We start from the raw sequence: 23852 nt of genomic DNA, 5'->3' as shown, positions 1-23852 counted from the left end.
GGGCAATATAAAAATTTTACTACGAAATGTGGACAATTTACTAAGAAAAAAATTTGTATGGAAAAAAATTTTTGTAGTAAAAATTAACTTAACGACATTACCGATTCGTACGATGGCTACCTACAGATTATTTCCCTTTTTATTATATGTTGGAGTGTTTTTACTCACATTGAAAATTTTAGATAAAGTATAATAAAAAGTAGTTAATATAAACCTTGACGGGTGTATATAATTTTTTATAGATTCCTCATAGATTTGGTATATATTTTACCTTAACTTATAGATAGAATTCCAACTAATCAATGAACGTGCTACTTGAAAATGTGAGTGCATCATGCGAAGGAGTTTTTAGAGACATTTTGTGTATATCTCGTATGATTGTTTGTGTTTGTTATTGCGTCATTTATGCTGTTGTTGGTTGTTTTGATTCTAGAGACAATGGAATGTTCCTTGTGTGTTGTTGGTATCTTTTGTGGTGAGAGTTGTTTTTTTGCAATAGCAAGATCAGAAAGGGATCGTGTGTGTGTGTGGAGTTGTTTTTCTTTACGGCAGCTATGTATCCTTTATGACTATTTGTGTCTTTGAGTTTTATTGTTGCATTCAGTTATGTTGATGCATTTATGAAGTGCACACGTGGATTTAATTTTGCAAAATTGTACGTGCGGTATTGGTGTTTATTAATGAAAATACATTTATTTCGAAACATTTTAGAAACTGAGAAGTGAATGATGTGATGTTAGAAGAATCAAAAACGCTTTTTATTGATAAAAAACAAATAACAGATTAAGGAACTGTATATTTCTGTTAATATGTTAGTTTAAAATTAGTGCGGATTTTAAATTGATTTACATAAAAAATATACAACATGAGTGGTAATAGGATGATTTATATTTATTCTACATCTGGATCACAGGTTGAGAAGCAACCATTTTTTTGAATCTACAGTATGTCAAGAAAGTCTTTTGACATTGCCAAATATTTAAAATTCCAGAAATAATTGAAGTAAAAATCGAGGTGTTAATTCGTTTTGAGAAAAATAAAATATGTATACTTTGCAAAATACATAATAAAATATTTTTTAAAATTAAATTATATTTAATTTTGGAACAAAACATAATTTTTATCCTATTGTCAAAACACTTTCTTGACATTCTGTATATTTTTGATGTTACAGCAATTCCTACAGGTGAGTACTAAGTTCGAGTTTAGCCGCTAAAATTAAAAATAAATCACTAAGCAAAGTATAAAATTATACGTCTTCGATACAAATTTAAATATAACTTGATGGAGAATAGCCCAAATCAAGTTTTTTATAAAGATTATTTTTTATAATGGATTATTAAAGAAAACTTATCATGGAAATTGCAATTTTAGCCGCTAAACTCGAACTTAATATCCATCTTAAATACTAAATGCTTTACTGACAAGTGGAAATTATGTCTAATTTTATAATATTTTTTATTTCAAATATATTCTTAGAATAATTTCAATAACGTCCCATTTGTCCATGGATATGATTCCAATAGTGTACCTACTGGATGGATTTTTCAATGTGGTAAGTTATTCTATAAACGGTATTTTGTCCGTTTTTAATAAAACCAAAATTTCAATTTATTAAAAATTATTTTTTTCACTTGCAGGTAGACAGGTCTCGTAATGGTAATTTTTTGAATATTCTTACTGTTTAATACTAATTAAGCTGATATCCTTATTGGCTCTAGGAAATACTCTTGAAAACCGTAAGTTAAAGATCAATATGAACGATAGAATTAATTAATTAATAATATTTTTCTTATATTTTGTATAAATTTGCAATTTCAGATGCTTATAAGCCAGATCCGCCCAACAAAAGTTAGCCAAAATCGATGAAATTGGACAATTCAATTGAATATAGCAACGTATGCCACATATATCTTTCATATGGATAGAAAACATGGAAATTTAAATTAATTAGTTTAGTCCTAATAACATAGAATGTTACTCTTTTGAAGAAGCAATTACTAACTACCGACAAGTAAATGCGTCCAACGTACTAATAAAAATATTTCCTTTATTGTATATCATAAGCCATAGTTTTGTGTAATATAATAATAATTTTTTGAAATAAAATACTGGTGGTTATAGAAAATTTACGTGTTTTGTACGAAAAATTTCTTAGTTGTATACAGGCTTGTTGTACCTTTGATTCCTCAATTTCTCTACTTTTTTTTAAATTATACCGACAAACAGTTTATTTCAAACCAATTTCTTAATACAGGTTTCCCAAAAAATTGTTAATTTTTCCGGATAGCAGGAATATTTTGAATGAGTTTAACTATATTCTTCCCACAGCATAGTAATAATGAACTAAAATACGATGTAATACATGAACTAATTTATAAGAAAATCATGAACTTATCTAGATGAAAAAAATCTTTGGCGCCAAATCATGGTCATTCTTACTATGGGTTAGTTCATTTTTCATAAAAAATAGTAAACTTTTTTTTCGGTGTATGCTTCAGAATAATGAGTTACCGAAACAGGATAGTGTCAACGTCAAAGAAATTAATTGATACAATAAATTCTTGTGATTGGTTTTGTTTAATTAAAAGATTAGTTGCATTAATTCAATTTTTAATTGAATATTTCTAAAATTCAATTAAATTTTTAATTCGAAAAATTTGAACTAACGAAATGGAACTAAAGGCCAAAGCTGTTTTTTCATTAAAGGCTTGGTAACTTCAAAGCAGATACTGAAATACTCTTTGATCCCCATGACCAAATCCGGTGGCGTGGTGTTCATCGTGAATAGAGCTGAAGAAAAAGAATCGGATACGAAGGAAAATCAGCGAATTTCAAGAAGCTGCCTCTCTGAGAGATATATGATCAAAGTTATCCAAATTGAACTCCGGCAGAGCGAAACGGAAAATAGTGCTATGATGGCTAGAATATGTTAATAAAAGGTAAAAAGGTGAATATTAGTGACCAACGAACATTGTATACTTCGAAACTGGATTGAACGAGATCTGATCAAACAAATATATATAGCAGAAAGTTCGGCCGGGCCGAATCTTAAATACCCACCACCATGTATCAAATATAATAGATTCCTTTGAAAACTTTTCGTCGTAGCGGGTTGATGATATATAGAATTTCAGGGGTGTTTGATGACATATATTCTCCTAAGCAGATCAATTCAACCAGTACGCTTCCCGAAGATAAATTTAAATACTCTACCTATGAAGACTAGATCAAATTCTGGATTTATAACAACCATTTTTGTTTGAGCTTTAGAGGAATCATAAACATCTCTGTTAAGTGTGTTAAGATGCCTTCATTTGGCATCTAAAATCTGTAGATTTTTACCCCAATTATTCAAATGATTAAAGGAAGTAAAATCTGGAAATGTTACTTTGAGTTTCATGCAATTTTAATGGTCAGTGCGCCTTCTATACCCTCCCAGCAAAAAAAAATTGGAAGTTCTTCCAAATGCACATCTTTAAAAGCACTTCCAAAAGATGTACTCCCAAAGATGTTCTTTATTTTAACTACACAGGAAGTTCTTTTAATTCAATTATTTATAATTAGTTTTTATACCCTGCGCCACACTGTGGAACAGAGTATTACAAGTTAGTGCATATGTTTGCAACACCCAGAAGGAGACGAGATAGACACATGGTGTCTTTGGCAAAAATGCTCAGGGTGGGCTCTTGAGTCAATATAGCGATGTCCGTCTGTCCGTGAACACATTTTTGTAATCAAAGTCTAGGTCGCAGTTTTAGTCCAATCGACTTCAAATTTGGCACAAGTATGTGTTTTGGCTCAGAATAGATCCCTATTGATTTTGGAAGAAATCGGTTCAGATTTAGATATAGCTCCCATATATATATTTCGCCCGATATGGACTTATATGGCCCCAGAAGCCAGAGATTTACCCCAATTTGGTTGAAATTTTGCACTAGGAGTACAATTAGTAGTGTAGTCAAGTGTGCCAAATTTTATTGAAATCGGTTCAGATTTAGATATAGCTCCCATATATATCTTTCGCCCGATATGGACTAATACGGTCCCAGAAGCCAGAGTTTTACCCCAATTTGGTTAAAATTTTGCACTAGGAGTACAATTAGTAGTTTAGTCAAGTGTGTCTGAAATCGGTTCAGATTTAGATATATCTCCCATATATATCGTTCGCCCGATTTACACTCATATGACCACAGTGGCCAATCTTTTACTCCGATTTAATTGAAATTTTGCACAGGGAGTCAGCGTTACCGTTGGAAATTTTCAAAAAGTGGCACAAAAAGTGGCAAACGTCGAAAAAAGGGGCACAATTATTTTTGAAAAGTGGCACATTCTTTTTATTAACTTATACAAAAAAAACTTAAGAAATAAATACTGCTATGAGGTCAAGTTAAAATATATTTTGCGAATTCATACAAATTGGTGAACAAATCCTATTTAAAATTATTTTTTAAGCGTCTATAAAATAATATTTTTTAAGCGTCTATAAAATGTCAATTCATGGTAAAATTTGTCCACAACTTTCGGATTGTGATGTCGTTTTGTGACCTATCTATATTGTTTTAATGTTTTTAATATACAAAGAATTTTTATAGTCGATATCTGCTAAATCACGTTTTTACAAACTTTCTTACAAAATTTATGTATATTTGTAATAGAATATTTTTGTTACATATAATTAATAAACAATTTAAGGTAAACACTATGTTCGATTTTCGAGTTGAAATTTTCGCGGTTACTTTACTAAAACAGTTCAATATAAAGCTGATAAATTAACTCAATAACTCAATCATTTATAATTTTGATTATTTCAGGAAAAGTAATCGCGAAAATAAAGTGATTTTCAACTCGAAAACCGAACATAGTACTCACGTTTAGGAGGATTCGCTTTGGAATGTTTTGTTAACGGTATTCATACTTTTGATAATATAAACTAAAAATTTAAGATAAATCTTTGGTATTTGAAAGTGCATTTTGGATCTTTAACATATACTTTCTCTAATTTCTTAGGACATTTCTTCCAATTTTTCTCTAATGAGGTAATGCTTCAATACTGTCCACTGTTCCAGCATTCATTTTGAGGAATATAGTAGAATGGGAACAATCTGTCCAAAGGCGATTGCAATTTTTTCTAACTGGGTCCTTATGGGATCCATCATCAATTATTTCCTGCGGTCGTAATACAAACCTTAAACATTTTCATATTTATACTGATATTTCATGCCACAATAAATTTGGCATATTCAAAGTACGGTTTACCAAATAAGTTGAATCGTAACTGTTCACGTAATAAGAATTAATGAGCGAAGGCTGTTGGTGCACAATATTAAATTTTCTTAATAACACATCTATGGTGATAACTACCCATAATATTTAAACTTTTGAAAAAGTGGCACAAATTATTGGAAAAGTGGCACAAAATCGTAAAAAGTATCACATTTAGTGGCACAAACAAAAAGTGGCGCAAAAGTGGCACCGCCCAAGAAAAGTGGCAAATTTGCCACTAAAGTGGCACAACGGTAACGCTGCAGGGAGTAGAATTGGCATTGTAGCTATGCGTGCCAAATTTGGTTGAAATTTACACTCATATGACCACAGAGGCCAATTTTTAACTCCGATTTAGTTGAAATTTTGCACAGGGAGTAGAATTAGCATTGTAGCTATACGTGCCAAATTTGGTTGAAATCGGTTCAGATTTAGATATATCTCCCATATATAGCTTTCGCCCGATTTACACTCATATGACCACAGAGGCCAATTTTTAACTCTGATTTAGAATTAGCATTGTAGCTATGCGTGCCAAATTTGGTTGAAATCGGTTCAGATGTAGATATAGCTCCCATATATATGTTTTTCTGATTTCGACAAAAATGGTCAAAATACCAACATTTTCCTTGTAAAATCGCCACTGCTTAGTCGAAAAGTTGTAAAAATGACTCTAATTTTCCTAAACTTCTAATACATATATATCGAGCGATAAATCATAAATAAACTTTTTCGAAGTTTCCTTAAAATTGCTTCAGATTTAAACGTTTCCCATATTTTTTTTTACTAACATTGTGTTCCACCCTAGTGCATTAGCCGACTTAAATTTTGAGTCTATAGATTTTGTAGAAGTCTATCAAATTCTTCCAGATCGAGTGATATTTAAATGTATGTATTTGGGACAAACCTTTATATATAGCCCCCAACACATTTGACGGATGTGATATGGTATCGAAAATGTAGATCTACAAAGTGGTGCAGGGTGTAATATAGTCGGCCCCGCCCGACTTTAGACTTTCCTTACTTGTTTTCTTATCTTTAATGGGTAAATGAAATTTTGTTTGTTTCAAAAGGTTTAAAAACAGAATATGCATTAAAAAAATGGTGCAACTTATTGAAATTTTGTCGAAAAAATTCTAAATCCATTCAAGAAATATTGGGAATTTTCCAAAATGTTTTAATTCAAACATTTCAAACAAGCATTAGTATGCATTAAAAATTATAAAAAAAAAAAAACAAGTATATACAGCAGTAAGTTCGGCAGGGCCGAATCTTAAATACCAACCACCATGAATCAAATATTAGGGTTTCCTTTGAAATTTCAGGGGGGTTTGACCAATACACTTCCAGAAGGTTCAACCAATACACTTCCCGAAGATAAATTTAAAGATTTTATCGATGAAGACTATATCAGATTCGGGATTTATAAGAATCACTTTTGTTTGAGTTTTAAAGGAATCATTAACATCTCTTGTAAGTGTGCAAGAAAATTATAAAATAACGTCTTGATTTGAAATCTTAAATCTGTAGATTTTCACCCGAGAAATAAAATCTACATTGAGTTTCAAGCAATTTTCATGATCAGTGCGCCTTCTACACCCTCAAGATGTGAAATCGGTCTATATGGAGGCATTACAATGTCCGGCAAATCGGATAAAAACTACGGTTTACGGGGGCTATACTAAAATATGGACCGATGCTCATCGTTTTCGGCACACCTCTTTATGGCCCGAAAATACCTCTTAATTTCCAATTTCAGGCAAATAGGATAAATTAGGAAATCGGTCTATATGGGGGCTATACAAAAATATGGACCGATACTCACAATTTTTGGCACTCGTATTTGTGGTCCTACAATACCTCTAGATTTCCAATTTCAGGTAAATTGAATAAAAAGTGCGGTTTCTATAAGCCCAAGAAGTAAAATCGGGTGATCGGTCTATATGGGGGCTATATCAAAACATGGACCGATGCTCACCATTTTTGGCACACCTCTTTATGGTCATAAAATACCTCTAGATTTCAAATTTCAGGCAAATTGGATAAAAACTACGATTTCTATAAGCCCAAGACCCCAAATCGGGAGGTCAGTTTATATGGGGACTATATCAAAACCTGGACCGATATAGCCCATCTTCGAACTTGACCTGCCCGCAGACAAAAGACGAGTTTGTGCAAAATTTCAGCACGATTACTTCATTATTGAAGACTGTAGCGTGATTACAACAGACAGACAGCCAGACAGACGGACATGGTTATATCGTCTTAGAAGTTCTCCCTGATCAAGAATATATATACTTTATGTAGGAGGAAATCGATATTTCTATGTGTTACAAACGGAATGACAAACTTATTATACCCCCTTCACCATTCTATGGTGGTGGGTATAAATATAAAAACTATTTATTTGTTCCACAGGGGTCTGTGCTTGGGCCGCTTTTATTCATTATGTTCATTAATGATCTGTTTGATTTAGTAGGTAGTCCGAATTGTTTACCATTTGCATTTGCTGATGATATACAACTTCTTTTTAAAAGTCAGTCTGATTTCCCTGATGTCCTGCAAAGTGTTATTGACGATACGTCAAGAATTTTATGTGACTGGATGTGTACAAATGGTCTTTCTGTTAATACTGACAAAACTAAGGCGATTAGGTTCACTAATCATGGGGATGTGTCTGTGAATTTTGGGAATGTGCCAATCGCCTTTGTTGATCGCGTTAAGTGTCTTGGTGTTGTCTTGGATTCTGACTTATCATTTCAACCTCATATCAGTGCAATATGTTATAGGGTTAATTATACCCTTCACCACTACTGTGGTACAGGGTATAATAAGTTTGTGCATTTGTATGTAACGCCAAGAAGGAGTAATCATAGACCAACCTTTTAGTATACGGATCGGCTTAGAATTAAATTCTGAGTCGATTTAGCGATGTCCGTCTGTCTGTCTGTCCGTCTGTCTGTCTGTCGGTTGATGTATTTTTGTGTGCAAAGTACAGCTCGCAGTTTTAGTCCGATTGTCCTAAAATTTGGTATAGGGTCCTGTTTCGGCTCAAAGACGATCCCTATTGATTTTGGATCGGTTCAGATTTAGATATAGCTGCCATATATATTTTTCACCGATCTGGTCATAATTGGCGTGTATATCAACCGATCTTCCTCAAATTCCGTACATCCGAATATTTTATGTGTCTCGAAAAACTTGCAAAATATCAGCCAAATTGGTTCAGATTTAGATATAGCTCCCATATATAGCTTTCGCCCGATTTACACTCATTTGCCCACAGAGGCCAATTTTTTTCTCCGATTTAGTTGAAATTTTGCATAGGGAGTAGAATTAGCATTGTAACTATGCGTGCCAAATTTGGTTGCAATCGGTTCAGATTTGGATATATCTCCCATATATAGCTTTCGCCCGATTTACACTCATATGACCACAGAGGCCAATTTTTAACTCCGATTTAGTTGAAATTTTGTACAGGGAGTAGAATTAGCATTGTAGTCATGCGTGCCAAATTTGGTTGAAATCGGTTCAGATTTAGATATATCTCCCATATATAGCTTTCGCCCGATTTACACTCATATGACCACAGAGGCCAATTTTTGCTCCGATTTAGTTGAAATTTTGCACAGGGAGTAGAATTAGCATTGTAGCTATGCGTGCCAAATTTGGTTGAAATCGGTTCAGATTTAGATATATCTCCCATATATAGCTTTCGCCCGATTTACACTCATATGACCACAGAGGCCAATTTTTAACTCCGATTTAGTTGAAATTTTGCACAGGGAGTAGAATTAGCATTGTAACTATGCGTGCCAAATTTGGTTGAAATCGGTTCAGATTTAGATATAGCTCCCATATATATGTTTTTATGATTTCGACAAAAATGGTCAAAATACCAACATTTTCCTTGGTAAATCGCCACTGCTTAGTCGAAAAGATGTAAAAATGACTCTAATTTTCCTAAACTTCTAATACATATATATCGAGCGATAAATCATAAATAAACTTTTGCGAAGTTTCCTTAAAATTGCTTCAGATTTAAATGTTTCCCATATTTTTTTATTAACATTGTGTTCCACCCTAGTGCATTAGACGACTTAAATTTTGAGTCTATAGATTTTGTAGAAGTCTATCAAATTCTGTCCAGATCGAGTGATATTTAAATGTATGGATTTGGGACAAACCTTTATATATAGACCCCAACACATTTGACGGATGTGATATGGTATCGAAAATTTAGATCTACAAAGTGGTGCAGGATATAATATAGTCGGCCCCGCCCGACCTTAGACTTTCCTTACTTGTTTCATTCTGTAGTATAGTGGTACATAAATATAGGAAAATGTTAACTAATATATGGAATGCATTCTACCTAATTTCTACGAAAATCACATCGTTCAAACAAATAAAAATGTCTTTGGCGCTATACGAAGTTCAACTTTCCTCACAATGAGTTCATTTTAACTTAAAGAAGTGGTCAATTTTTTTTGGGTGTATATACCCCATATAAACAGATCCCTAGATTTGATTTCCTGCGTATGCTGCAGGTTCAAATTTCATCCAATTTGGTTTAAATTTGGCCTTCTAATTACCGTGCGAAAATTCATTCATATAACCTAAAATTATTTATACACAGAAAAAAATTTTACGAAAAATTTTCCAATTAAAGTTTTAATTGAGTTTTAAAAATATTCAATTAAAAATTTAATTCATTCAACACATTTATTTATTTAAAATAAATCACAAAAATTAATAGTATCAAATAATTTTTTAATTGAATCAATTAATATTTTAATTAACTTTCAATTAATTTTTTAATTGATACTATCATTTCTGTGATTGAAGACATTTCAATTAAAAAGTTAATTAATTTCGTGATTGGACCAGACTGTTTTTGTGTGTAGGCTCTTCTATATTAACCGATGAAGATTTTAATTGGTTTATATAGGCATTTAATATGCCTTCATATGAAGTAGATGACAGTTTGCTGTAGATTTTTCTACGCAATCAATTGAGGAGGATACATAAGATTCGGCCTGCCCAAACTTACGGCACAAACACAATTTATCCAAACAAAAAGTTAATCGAAAGTGAAAAATATGAATAGGGAATCCCTAGATACATCTCCAAAATGTTTGAGGAACCAATTCCCAAATTTTTTGTTGGATATGTACTGTAGATTTTAGGACAAAGGTGGCCAATGGAACTAACAAACCGGGGACTCCCACCAGAATCAGATATAAAAAATTATCTATCTTAGTTTTATGAAATATAACCAAAGCAAGTAAAAAAATTTATTCAAACAAATTAACAAAATATTACCTTTAATACAAATTCCTTAATACAATTTTTACTATTACAAATCGATTTTTTGTTGCAATCATTTATGAAATTTAATATATATGTGATTTTATTTTGGATTTTACTGCTTGTATTATTCCCACCGTTGTACTGGATTAGGTAAATTCAATTAGGGTTAACCTAATTCTTTCCCTGGAAGAAAAGAAAACAATTTCGATATTAGTTTTGGTCAAATAATTTATTTCATAATAAATAACATTTACAATAGAAATACAAACATAAATACACAATAACAAATATTCAAAAAATTAATATCAATGGCAAATCTTAAAGACTTAGCTGCTTATGGGATGAGATTAAATTTTTACAATTCTTTTTTCATATTTTTTATTTTAGTCAAAATTTTTGGTTTTATAGCTAGAGTTAAAGATTGAAAAGGTTTTCGAGTTATCGAACTACAGTCACATGATTTCCACAAAGATTTACATTTAGAATATTCCGAATTATGTTCTTCATGGATTAATTGAACTCTGGCAAAAGGTGAGGCATTGAACATGAACTCATGTAGAATATTATGGCGTAAATCTGTTGTGTAAGATCGTTTAAAACGTGAGTAATGAAATTCCTTGAGATCATGGAGAATTGTCAAAATATCTCTATGTAGAGTCGATGACAATTGAGGAAATAACGAGGAAAGTGGTTCATTTGAAATTTTCGTTTTTAATCTGCCACATGAAATCGTAGCCTCTAAATAGGGAAGACCATAATTGGTGGTGGGCAATTTATATTTTGCCACATGCTCAGCAGTTAGCCTTTGAAAATAATGAAATTCTAATAATGAACGATAGATAAAATTTTTCTTCTTTATAATCACAGGAGATTTAGGTAATGCAATAATGGGAGGATTTGAAATTGCTTTTGTTACCTTTGCAATGGATGATTCTGTTATGGGTATGGTGTTTTGAGGTTCCGTATTATTCGGAGCCTCTTCGGGTGTCATATGATAGTTGTGATCAACAACCCTTAGCAATGATGTGTTATTAAAGAGGGTTTTATCACTTGATAGCTCTTGGGAAACACGTAAAGAATTTGGCTTGTTTACCGTTGGAAGTGAGGCTACAAAATCTTCAGGTTGTTGGTTTTCGCTTTGAGTAGAAGTGGGCCCAGGATTAAAATCTTCTTGTGGCACTATTTCTGGGGATCGGGAAACATTTTCGGATGTAGGGTGATCTGTTGATTTGATATCATCTGGTATCACCAATTCCTGGGAACAGGAAATCCGTTCAGATCTCAACTCTACATCAATTGGTTTATCTTTCAAAGGCCTAACAGATTCTCCTGGTTTTTTATTTTTTACCAAAAGCAAAGGAAGAGCAGGCAAAGGATGTACTAATTGGGGCACATAATCGGTTTTAGTGGATTTGGTCTTTCGGCCAGCTTTATCCGAAGATGGCGGAGGTTTCTCTTTCTTCTTCTTTTTCGGATTTTCAGCAATCTTAAAAAATATTTTTGATTTAGTTGACTCTTGCATGATGGGCATGTCATCAAACGTGCTAGGAAAACGTTGGGCATTTTGTATTATGTGATCATTTGACATTGATTCCAAATCACTCGATAACATTTGCATATTATTTTCACCCATCATTGTTTGCATAGAAGGTAAATCAACTTCCAGAGTGCATGGTATTATTTGTAAATTATTTTCCATTGTCCCTTGCAAAACATGATCTTCATCCGATGCCAGTAATAACTGTAAATTATTTTCAGAGGATCCTTGCAATGATTGTATTAGGTGATCACCTAGTGTTGGTTCCATCGTAACACTGGACAACAATTGTGTATTGTTTCCCATCATTGTCTGTATTGTCGACGATATGTGGACTTCTAGAGAACTTGGTAAACTTTGCAAATTATTTTCAAATGATCGTTGTATTGAATGATCTTCTGACGAACTGAGTAAGAAAGGCAAAATATTTTCCAATGGCCTTGGTTCTGATTGTATTATATGATCTTCTTTTTTGGATTCCAAAGCACTGGGTAAGGATTGGGTATTATTTGGCATTATTGCTTGCATCGAAGGTAATTGAACTTCTAGAGAACTGGGTAATTGTTGCACATTATTTTCAGGTGTCCCTTGCAATGAATGATCTTCCGAAGAGCTCAGTAGCATATTCAAATTATTTTCAGATGATGTCATTTCTCTCGTGTTTTGTCTAGATTCTAGAGATTTTGTTGCCACATGATCATTAGCAACTTCTGGTGTGTCTGGCAATGATGGTAGAGATCGACTTCCACTACTTGCCATATTAACATCAAATAATTGTATAAATTGTACAGCATCCATAGCTGGTGATGGTTGATCTTGACTTTGTATATCATCACAAAAACTTGGCAAACGTTGTCCTAGATTTAATATAGAACTACTATTACCACTACTCATGAGATCTGCACTAGCTGGTCTAGCATTTGATTGAATTGTTAAAGGTGCTTGCGGCACATGCCCATGATCATCATCATTATCTCCAAAATCTATTTGCGAAGGTGGTAAATTCTCAACATCTGCAACCATATCAAGGCTCTGATCAATTACAACAACTTCATCGGAAAAGCTGGAACAATGGATATTGTCATCTTCGTCCAGTTCAAAACGACAATTTCGTAATAATTTTTCCTTAGCGTTTTCTTCTTTGACTACCGCCGGCGAATTCACCAAAATAACTAGAAAAACAAAAAAGATTGATAGAAAAAAAGTATTTAGATTTTATTTTAAATATTACTTTATAATTATTTTGTTTTATAATAAATAGTACATATATAGAAAATAAATTAAATAATCAATTTAAAAAATTCTACGGGTAAAGCCCAACGAAGAACTTATCTCTTTGGGGATTGTAATGAGAATCCAAGTGTCGTCGACTTTTAAAGAATTTCAAAATTTGGAAACGTCGATTTTTATACCCTGCGCCACACTGTGGAACAGGGTATTATAAGTTAGTGCATATGTTTGTAACACCCAGAAGGAGGCGAGATAGACACATGGTGTCTTTGGCAATAATGCTCAGGGTGGGTCCCTGAGTCGATATAACCATGTCCGTCTGTCCGTCCGTCCGTCTGTCTGTGAACACATTTTTGTGATCAAAGTCTAGGTCGCAATTTAAGTCCAATCGCCTTCAAATTTGGCACATGTTCCTAATTTGGGTCAGAATAGAACCCTATTGATTTTGGAAGAAATCGGTTCAGATTTAGATATAGCTCCCATATATATCTTTCGCCCGATATGCATTAATATTGACCCAGCAGCCAGAGTTTTATACCGATTTGCTTGAAATTTTGTACAAACATAACACTTAGTCGTATAGACAAGTGTGCCAAATTTTATTGAAATCGGTTCAGATTTAGATATAGCTCCCATATATATCTTTCGCCCGATATGGACTTATATGGCCCCAGAAGCCAGATTTTTGGCCGAATTTGGTTGAAATTTTGCTCTAGGAGTACAATTAGTAGTATAGTCAAGTGTGCCAAATTTGATTGAAATCGGTTAAGATTTAGATATAGCTCCCATATATATCTTTCGCCCGATATGGACTAATATGGTCCTAAAAGCCAGAGTTTTGGCCCAATTTGGTTGAAATTTTGCACAGGGAGTAGATTTAGCATTGTAGCTATGCGTGCCAAATTGGGTTGAAATCTGTTCAGATTTAGATATAGCTCCCATATATATGTTTTTCTGATTTCGACAAAAATGGTCAAAATACCAACATTTTCCTTGTAAAATCGCCACTGCTTAGTCGAAAAGTTGTAAAAATGACTCTAATTTTCCTAAACTCCGAATACATATATATTAGAGGTGTGCACGTGACACGAAATTGTCGTGACTCACGAAAATTTTCGTGATTCGTGCGTGAGTCGTGAGTCACGCTCATGACAACAGCGTGAGTGTGCGTGAGCGTGATTAACAAACCAAAATGTCGTGCGTGAGCGTGAGTCACGAAAATAATATCTTCGTGAGTGTACGTGAGTAACGAATTACACTCACGAAAATATTCCTGCTCACCAACATAAAACGCTTAAGAGTTAAATTCAATTACAATTTTAGTGACACCTGTGATGTTAAGAGTTTAATAACACTCTCGATTTTAATAATGCTCATGTCTTCAGACACTTCCGTAAGGTAAATTAATCATAAAAGTATTCGTGAGTCACGATATTTTTCGTGAGTCACGGTATTTTTCGTGAGTCACGACTTTTCGTGCGTGAGTGTGCATGAGTACAAATTTTCTTTTCGTGAGTGTGCGTGAGCGTGAGTCCTACCAAAAAATATCGTGCGTGAGTGTGCGTGAGTATGATTTTTCAGTCGTGAGTGTGCGTGAGCGTGAGTAAACTATTACTCACGTGCACACCTCTAATATATATCGAGCGATAAATCATAAATAAACTTTTGCGAAGTTTTACTTAAAATTGCTTCAGATTTAAATGTTTGCCATATTTATGTATTTACTAAAATTGTGTTCCACCCTAGTGTATTAACCAACTTAAATTTTGAGTCTATAGATTTTGTAAAAGTCTATCAAATTCTGTCCAGATCGAGTGATATTTAAATGTATGTATTTCGGACAACCCTTATATATAGAGCCCCCAACACATTTGACGGATGTGATATGGTATCGAAAATTTAGATGTACAAAGTGGTGCAGGGTATAATATAGTCGGCCCCGCCCGACTTTAGAATTTCCTTACTTGTTTTTCATTTGGAAAAATCGATATTTTTAAAATTTTGAAAAGGCCGTAAACTCAAAAAGTTGGTTTTCCCAAATTTAAAAAAAAATCGTTAAAATTAGAAAAATTGATTTTTCCACATTTTGAAAAAAAAACGTAAACTCTAAATGTCGATTTTACCAAATTTTAAAAAAAGTCTACTTCTGGAAAAGCCGAAATTTTAAAAAGTGGGAAACTATACGTTTCCAAATTATCAAAAAGTCGAAATGTCGACTTTTAAATGTTTTGCTTTAATTTGAAAATTCGATGTTTTCCAAATTTTGAAAAGGTCGTAAACTTAAAAAATTGTCTTCCAAACTTTAAAAAAGTCAAAAGGTTTGAAAAGTCTACTTTTCCAATTTCCGGAATAGTCGAAACTCGAAAAGTCGACGTTTCCAAATTTTCATATATTCGAAATGTCGACTTTTCAATATTTTTTTTTTAATTTAAAAAGGCGATATTTTAAAATTTTGAAAAGGTTGTAAGCTCGAAAATTCGTCTTTTTCAAATTTTAAAAATAAACAAAAGATTCGCAGTCTACTTTTTCAATATCTGGAAATTGGTCTACTTTTTGATATTTTTAACATTTAGAAAGTCTTTTCGAGTTTACGACTTTTTCAAAATTTGGAAAATTCGAATTTTCATATTTAAAAAATAAAGACTGGTTAAATTATAAGGGCCGATGTTGAATGTGAACCACACCTAAAAGCCAAGTTTTTTTCCGAATTTTATTTGACATTTCTCTATTTTAGACTTACTCAATTTGAACCATGGAGAGATACACAATCCAACAACGTGTTAAATGGTTCCAAGAAATGGCAACAGCACATTTTCACCTCAGTGGATTCGTCAATAAACAGAATTGCCGCATTTGGGCGAATGAGAATCCAAGAGTGATTGTCGAAAAACCAATGCACTCACAAAGAGTGACTGTTTGGTGCGGTTTATGGGCTGGCGGCATTATCGGGCCGTATTTTTTCCAAAATGAGGCCGGTCAGGCAGTTACTGTGAATGGTGTTCGCTATCGTGAGATGATAACGAACTTTTTATGGCCCGAATTGGAAGATATGGATGTGGACGATATGTGGTTTCAGCAGGACGGTGCCACTTGCCACACAGCTAACGAAACAATGGCTCTTTTGCGCAACAAATTCAATGGTCGTGTTATCTCACGTAATGGCGATGTCAATTGGCCGCCAAGATCATGTGGTTTGACACCGTTGGACTTTTTTCTTTGGGGTTATTTGAAAGAAAAGGTGTACGTCGATAAGCCAGCAACAATTCAAGAGCTAAAGGATGAGATAATTCGGCACATTAACGGCATAGAACATCCATTATGCCTCAGCGTCATCGAAAATTTGGACCATCGAATGAAGGTATGCCACCGAGGTCGCGGCGCCCATTTGGCCGATATTTTGTTCCATACATAATTGAGTAATACCAATATATCATAATAAAATAAAATTACAATAATTTCCTAAATAGTTTGTGTTTTATTCAAAATCAACATCGGCCCTTGAAATTTTAACCACCCTTTAAAACCTAAAAGTCGACATGCTTTTTGGTTAGAAATCGATTAGTCGATTTTGGCCAACATAACAAATTGATTCGTGGATTTGAGTCGGTTTTCAAAAATATCAAAAGACGGTCAAACGAATTTGAAGATAACAAAAAATCGACTTCAAAGTTCGACTATTTTGACAAAAAGTCCATAGGTCGAAAAAAGTTGATTTCAATTATTGTATCTCTAGTCTTGCGAGATGATTAAAAAGTCGACTTTTTTGATAAAGGTTCTTCATTAAAAAGCCACACCACTTTCCCTTCTCAATTCAACTTAATTTTTTTGATTTCTTTTAATACGATTTTGACCAAAAGTCCATTAATCGATTTGACACAATTTTTCAAAAAAAACAATAGTCAATATTGAATATTAAAAAAAGTCGATTTCGGCTTCGGCCACAATAAAAAATCGATTTGTCTATTTGGCCAATAGCAAAGGTTCCTTACTCGATTTTATTCGATTTTTAAAAAATTCAAAAGTCGATTAATCGATTTGACACGATTTTCAAAACAATGCAAAAATTGATACTAAAGATTACAGAAAATCATTTTTTCAATTATTTTCTTCTTTTAAGGTCCCCTAATTCGATTTTGACGACTTTTTAAACAGTCGTTTATTTATCGATTTAGCTTGTTTACAAAAAAATTCAAAAGTTGATTTTGAAGATTGCAAAAAGTCGATTAATCGATTTCGCACGATTTTCAAAAGAATCAAAAGTCGATATTAAAGATCACAGAAAATCAACTTCGACTTTTCGATTTTTTTACAAAAAGTCGATTAGTTGAAATGTAATTGTTCATTTTTGAATTTTTTATCCTTGGTACACAGAAAAAAAATTCACGAAAATTTTTCCAATTAAAATCTTAATTGAGTTTTAAAAAAATATTAAATTAAAATTTTAATGGATTCAACAATTTTTTTAATTGAAACAAAAATCAATCACAAAAATTAATAGTATCAATTAATTTTTTAATTGGATCAATAAATTTTTTAATTGATACTATCATTTCTGTGATTGAAGACATTTCAATTAAAAAATTAATTGGATCAATAAATTTCGTGATTTTTTAGATTTATATTTCAGACTTTATGTAGCTAAAACTTCGTCAGTATTTTTTTTTTTTGTGTTCACGATGGAACTTGAAATATTTATCTTATATTAGTACAAAGATGAACCTTATGAATGTGGAAAAATAGGAGCAAATACGCATATAATAGAAAACCCCTACATTGATTCAAATTCGAGTGCCTTCTTTTACGATTTCGTACGATTTTCGGGAACTGGACAAAATTTGCAATGAAAAATTGAAAAATCAATTTTATTTTGGACGCAATTGAAAACAAAAATGTCGTGTACTCTTGACAATAACTCACCCTAATGAATTCTTCCTTATCTCCACGACAGCATCAAATGGAAGTGAGTTCCACAGCTCAAAATAATTTAGACATTTCAATGTATTCCGTATTTTCCATTAAAATCGCTCTAGATAATAGTTCAACATCTCTCTGAAAATACCAAAATCACCTAACGAAAAAAGGTCATGTTAATAAACGGGAATAAAGCCGATTTAAGTCATTTTTAGGAATAACATAAATTCAAATTTGAATTGTGAGGAAAATTGTATTCCTAACGGCAGTGGAATGCGAGTAGATAAGGGTGTCCAAAACCGATACCGGTTAACCGAATTCTGTTAATAAAAACGAAACCCGATAGTGAAAAAATTTGGATTTTCGGTTAATCCGAAAACTGAACAGCGGTTAACCCGGATTCTGTGTTTCATGACAGTACAACTCATTTTCATTAATTAGCACAAAAACACCTTTTATTACACAAATATTTAGTTGATGATTTCGCATTCTTCGAAAAAACTGAAAAGAAGACAAAATTGAGTGCATATGACATTTGGACTACATGTCCAAATGTAAACAAGTATCTTAAGCGACAAGTTTCGTAAAAAATAAACAAAACATTTTTTTGCGAAGTGAGCACCTCAACTGTATTCCATTTTCAAAACACATCATAACAATTATTATTTTCACATGATCATTTAAATACAAAAAAATTTATATATTCTTTAAAATAAGTGTTTAAAATTCATTTTCACTGGTTTTTTATTGTCTCGATTTACATGGTTTAATTGATTGATTTTATTGAGTACCTACCACGGTTGCCACTCGTGACAAAAATAATCTACCAAAGTTTCGAGAAAATTTTACAAAAAATCTTCCAAATTTAAGAAAATCTTATTTTGAAAATTTTGTCAACATTTTTTTTCTATAGATAATTTGTCAGCATTTTTTTTTTCTTAAGAAAATTTTGTAAAAAATTTATTTTTATAGAAAATTTTGTCAAAATTTTATTTCTATAGAAAATTTTGTCAACATTTTATTTCTATAGAAAATTTTGTCAAAATTTTATTTCTATAGAAAATTTTCTCAAAATTTTATTTTTATAGAAAATTTTGTCAAAATTTTATTTTTATAGAAAATTTTGTCAAAATTTTATTTTTATAGAAAATTTTGTCAAAATTCTATTTCTATAGAAAATTTTGCAAAATTTTATTTCTATAAAAAATTTTGTCAAAATTTTATTTCTATAAAAATTTTTGTCAAAAATTAATTTCTATAGAAAGTTTTGTCAAAATTTTATTTCTATTGAAAATTTTGTCAACATTTTATTTCTACAGAAAATTTTGTAAAAATTTTATTTCTATAGAGAATTTTGTCAACATTTTATTTCTGTAGAAAATTTTGTGAAAATTTTATTTCTATAGAAAATTGTGTCAACATTTTATTTCTATAGAAAATTTTGTAAAAATTTTATTTCTATAGAAAATTTTGTCAAAATTTTATTTCTATAGAACATTTTGTCAAAATTTTATTTTTAAAGATAATTTTGTAAAAATTGTATTTCTATAGAAAATTTTGTCAAAATTTTATTTCTATAGAAAATTTTGTCAAAATATTATTTCTATAGAAAATTTTGTCAAAAATTTCTTTCGATAGAAAATTTTTCAAAATTTTATTTCTATAGAAAATGTTGTCAAAATTTTATTTCTATAGAGAAATTTCTCAAAATTTTATTGCTATAGAAAATTTTGTCAAAATTTTATTTCTATAGAAAATTTTGTCAAAATTTTATTTCTATAGAAAATTTTGTCAAAATTTTATTTCTATAGAAAATTTTGTCAAAATTTTATTACATAGAAAATTTTCTCAAAATTTTATTTCTATAGAAAATTTTGTCAAAATTTTATTTCTATAGAAAATTTTGTCAAAATTTTATTTCTATAGAAAATTTTGTCAAAATTTTATTTCTATAGAAAATTTTGTCAAAATTTTATTTCTATAGAAAATGTTGTCAAAATTTTATTTCTATAGAAAATTTTGTCGAAATTTTATTTCTATAGAACATTTTGTCAAAATTTTATTTTTAAAGATAATTTGGTAAAAATTTTATTTCTATACAAAATTTTATTTCTATAGACAATTTTGTCAACATTTTATTTTTGTAGAAAATTTTGTCAAAATTTTATTTCTATAGACAATTTTGTAAACATTTTATTTCTATAGAAAATTTTGTCAAAATTTTATTTCTATAGAAAATGTTGTCAAAATTTTATTTCTATAGAAAATTTTGTCAAAATTTTATTTCTATAGAAAATTTTGTCAAAAATGTATTTCTATAGAAAATTTTGTCAAAAATTTATTTCTATAGAAAATTTTGTCAAAATTTTATTTCTATAGAGAATTTGTCAACATTTTATTTCTGTAGAAAATTTTGTCAAAGTTTTATTTCTATAGACAATTTTGTAAAAATTTTATTTCTATAGAAAACTTTGTCAAAATTTTATTTCTATAGAAAACTTTGTCAAATTTTATTTCTATGGCAAATTTTGTCAAAATTTTAATTCTATAGAAAATTTTGTCAAAATGTTTTTTCTATAGAGTTTTGTTAAAATTTTATTTCTATGGCAAATTTTGTCAAAATTTTAATTCTATAGAAAATTTTGTCAAAATATTTTTTCTATAGAGTTTTGTTAAAATTTTATTTCTATAGAAAAGTTTGCCAAAATTTTATTTCTATATATACAATTTGAATACCTCTTTTGTAGAATTGTTAGTGGTGCTCGCCCTACTTACTTTTGTATTTTTTCAAGAGGAGACTTTCTCCTTTCTTCTAGAGTAGACTTACTGCACATTTAAACGAATTCTTTTTAACATCACGCACAATAGATCTTATTTCAACCACATTTAAAACTCTTGTTATTCCTGTACCGGGACTATTTTTCACTGTGCCAAATTTTTCGTGCTTATGAACTATATTCATAACTGTATCACTTCTTTTTATAATATACCCGATTTCACGGAGAGTCTTCAATAAAGAAATTAATCACACAAATGATAATATTAATCACCAAAATCAATTGAATATTTTTTAATTTCAAAATAAATATTGTGATATTTTTTATCTTTAAAATATGCGGCAACAGAGAATAGAGGAGAATATCAATCAACATCGATGCCTACACACAAAAAAAATTTTTTCTGATTCAATCACGAAATTAATTGATCCAATTAATTTTTTAATTGAAATGTCTTCAATCACAGAAATGATAGTATCAATTAAAAAATTAATTGACAGTCAATTAAAAATTAATTGATCCAATTAAATATTTAATTGATACTATTAATTTGTGTGATTGATTTTTATTTCAATTAAAAAATTTGTTGATTCAATTAAATTTTTAATTGAATATTTTCTAAAACTCAATTAAGATTTTAATTGGAAAAATTTTCGTGAAATTTTTTCTGTGTGATTAGCAGCTGGAAAATTATCCACAAGGTTGGGGAGGAGTAGTGCCTCAATTGTCTTGGCTACTGGCGAGAGAAGGGAAATTGGTCTGTACGATTCACCCTTGCTCGAGTCTTTGCCTGGTTTCAGTAGTGGAATCTCCCTACCCATTTTCCACACATCAGGTATAATGAGCGATTCTAAGGACAAATGGAGGAGTCTGGTCAAGTACTCAACTCCCAGTATTCCCAGATGCTTCAGCATTAGCATAGAGATTCCGCTAGGGCCCAGCGCTTTGGGTGGTTTCGCGCTGTTGATGACTTCGGCTATGGTAAATTGTAGTGTGTCATCGGCTCGGAGACCACGGATGCGACGAATGGCTCTCCTTTTCGCTCTATCACTCTCGGGGTGCTCGACAAACTGTCGGTTGAAGTATTTAGCGCATCTCTTCGGATCAGTCACAGTCACATCGCCAAAGGTGACTGAAATCCCATCATCCCTCGTAGCGAGGTTCGAGAGGGCTCTCATTGTTGACCACAATTTACCTGTTCCTGTGCCTAGGTTACATTGCTTCAGGTGCTCTAGCAATGTGTTCCGCTTGTGCTCGTCGACTATCTTACTAATCTCTAGATTCAGTTCCCTGATTCTAGGGTCAGCAGGGTTAGCACGACAGCGTTCATCACGCTCGTCTGCGAGTCTCGCCGCTTCAGCTAGGAAGTTGGCCTTCACTTGGGCAATTCGACCACCGGGAATAAAACGAGTGGCTGCTGCGTTGATGATGTCCCGGAAAACCCTCTGGGCAACATGAACATTAAAAGGGGACGGGAGCTCACTGAAGCGGCGATCTGTATATTCTCTGAAGCCTTCCCAGTTGGCTTTCTTTTGGTTTATAAACGTCAGGCGTTCAGAGGTTATGAAATCGGAGGGTCGGTTTATGGTGAGAATTATGGGGAGGTGGTCTGATCCCAATGAAATGACGGGTTGCCAGGAAACGTCATTTATCAGACCAGGCGATGCTAAAGATAAATCTGGCGAACTGCTACAATCACCCATAATTCTCTTGGGGACCTCTTCGTTCACCGTGCAAAATGTGGAGTCATCTATCTGCTCTGTCAAAGCTATGCCTCTCTGGTCATTACCCAGGAGAGAGTGCCAAACTTCATTGTGGTCATTAAAGTCTCCCAGAACCAATTGGTTATGCCCGCACAACAGCTACTCAATGTTTGAGCTATAACCTGAAGCACAGCTACCCACCGGCGGTATATACACATTGTATAGCTCTATCTCGGCAGCCCCAGACTTGACTTCTACCCCCATACATTCCATGTATGGGTCACTAGTGTCCTGCAAAAGCGGGATAGGCCTATACTGCACGTAACGGTGTAATATGAAAGCCAGGCCACCACCTCCACTTCTAGTGCGATCCTTACGTAGCACATTGTATCCATTACAATGGCGCAAGATACAGGTCCCATTTAGCTTCGTCTCTTGGATCGCCGCGACCCTGATCCTCTTCCGATTCATAGAATCTACTATCTCGCTAATCTTATCACGGAGTCCGTTGCAATTAAATTGCAAAAATGATGCACTTTCCGGAACTGGTACAACAATATTGGCGGCTGCGGCGGAGATGACCCACTGCTGCTATCACTGACACAGCATCCTGCCACGTAGTCAGTATGACTATACTCCCGTAGCTATGTTAAGCCGGAACAGTTCCGGAAGTGCATCCATTCCAAGCACCGGTTACACCTCACCGAAACCGAACGATGGTGAATTTGGTTTCGGCAGACCGAACAGTACCATGGTCCGGGGTTTTCCTCTATCCCGGCTCGGACCAAAAGCAAACGGAGAAGGCTCCCCGGGATGCATCTTCTCCAACCAGGGATCCGGAGCGGTCCATTTTTTCCGCTCCGCTCCGCTCCCGCTCCGGAGAAAAAAAAACCGCTCCGCTCCTCGCTCCGCTCCGAGAAAAAAAAATCGCTCCGCTCCGCTCCGCTCCGCTCCACGCTCCGCTCCGCTCCTCTTCGAGAAAATTATAGTACAAACATTGTATTATTTGTTCAATTGAGTTTTATTTTATTTAGAAAAATCGGGCGGTACATATATGGGAGCTATAGCTAAATCTGAACCGATTTCGATGATTTTTTGCACATATAGTTACTGCTA

General features: G+C 32.6%; 1 protein-coding gene and 1 long non-coding RNA gene across 6 annotated transcripts in view; one reads left to right on the top strand and one right to left on the bottom strand.

The window, feature by feature from the left end:
- The window catches only part of tea (telomere ends associated), a 48635-nt gene that overhangs the window by 656 nt on the left and 24127 nt on the right, over positions 1-23852 (bottom strand). For 2 of the 5 annotated variants that reach the window (XM_075313354.1, XM_075313355.1), the window contains exon 13: positions 10789-13287. In XM_075313354.1, coding sequence (XP_075169469.1) covers positions 10934-13287 — 2354 coding nt within the window. In that variant the 3' untranslated portion in view covers positions 10789-10933. Of the gene's footprint in view, positions 1-10524; positions 10762-10788; positions 13288-23852 lie in introns of those variants that run through there. The other 3 variants (XR_012723698.1, XM_075313357.1, XM_075313356.1) reach the window with 3 other exon arrangements.
- LOC142237407 (uncharacterized) lies at positions 1478-2128 on the top strand. The gene is made up of 3 exons (XR_012722480.1): positions 1478-1555; positions 1641-1739; positions 1822-2128. It is a non-coding gene; the product is annotated as an uncharacterized LOC142237407 (long non-coding RNA).

The sequence above is a fragment of the Haematobia irritans genome, chromosome 5, assembly GCF_050003625.1.
Source record: "Haematobia irritans isolate KBUSLIRL chromosome 5, ASM5000362v1, whole genome shotgun sequence".
Lineage (NCBI taxonomy): Eukaryota > Metazoa > Arthropoda > Insecta > Diptera > Muscidae > Haematobia > Haematobia irritans.
Note: the sequence above shows the minus strand (reverse complement) of the source record. Positions and strands in the feature narration are given on the sequence as shown.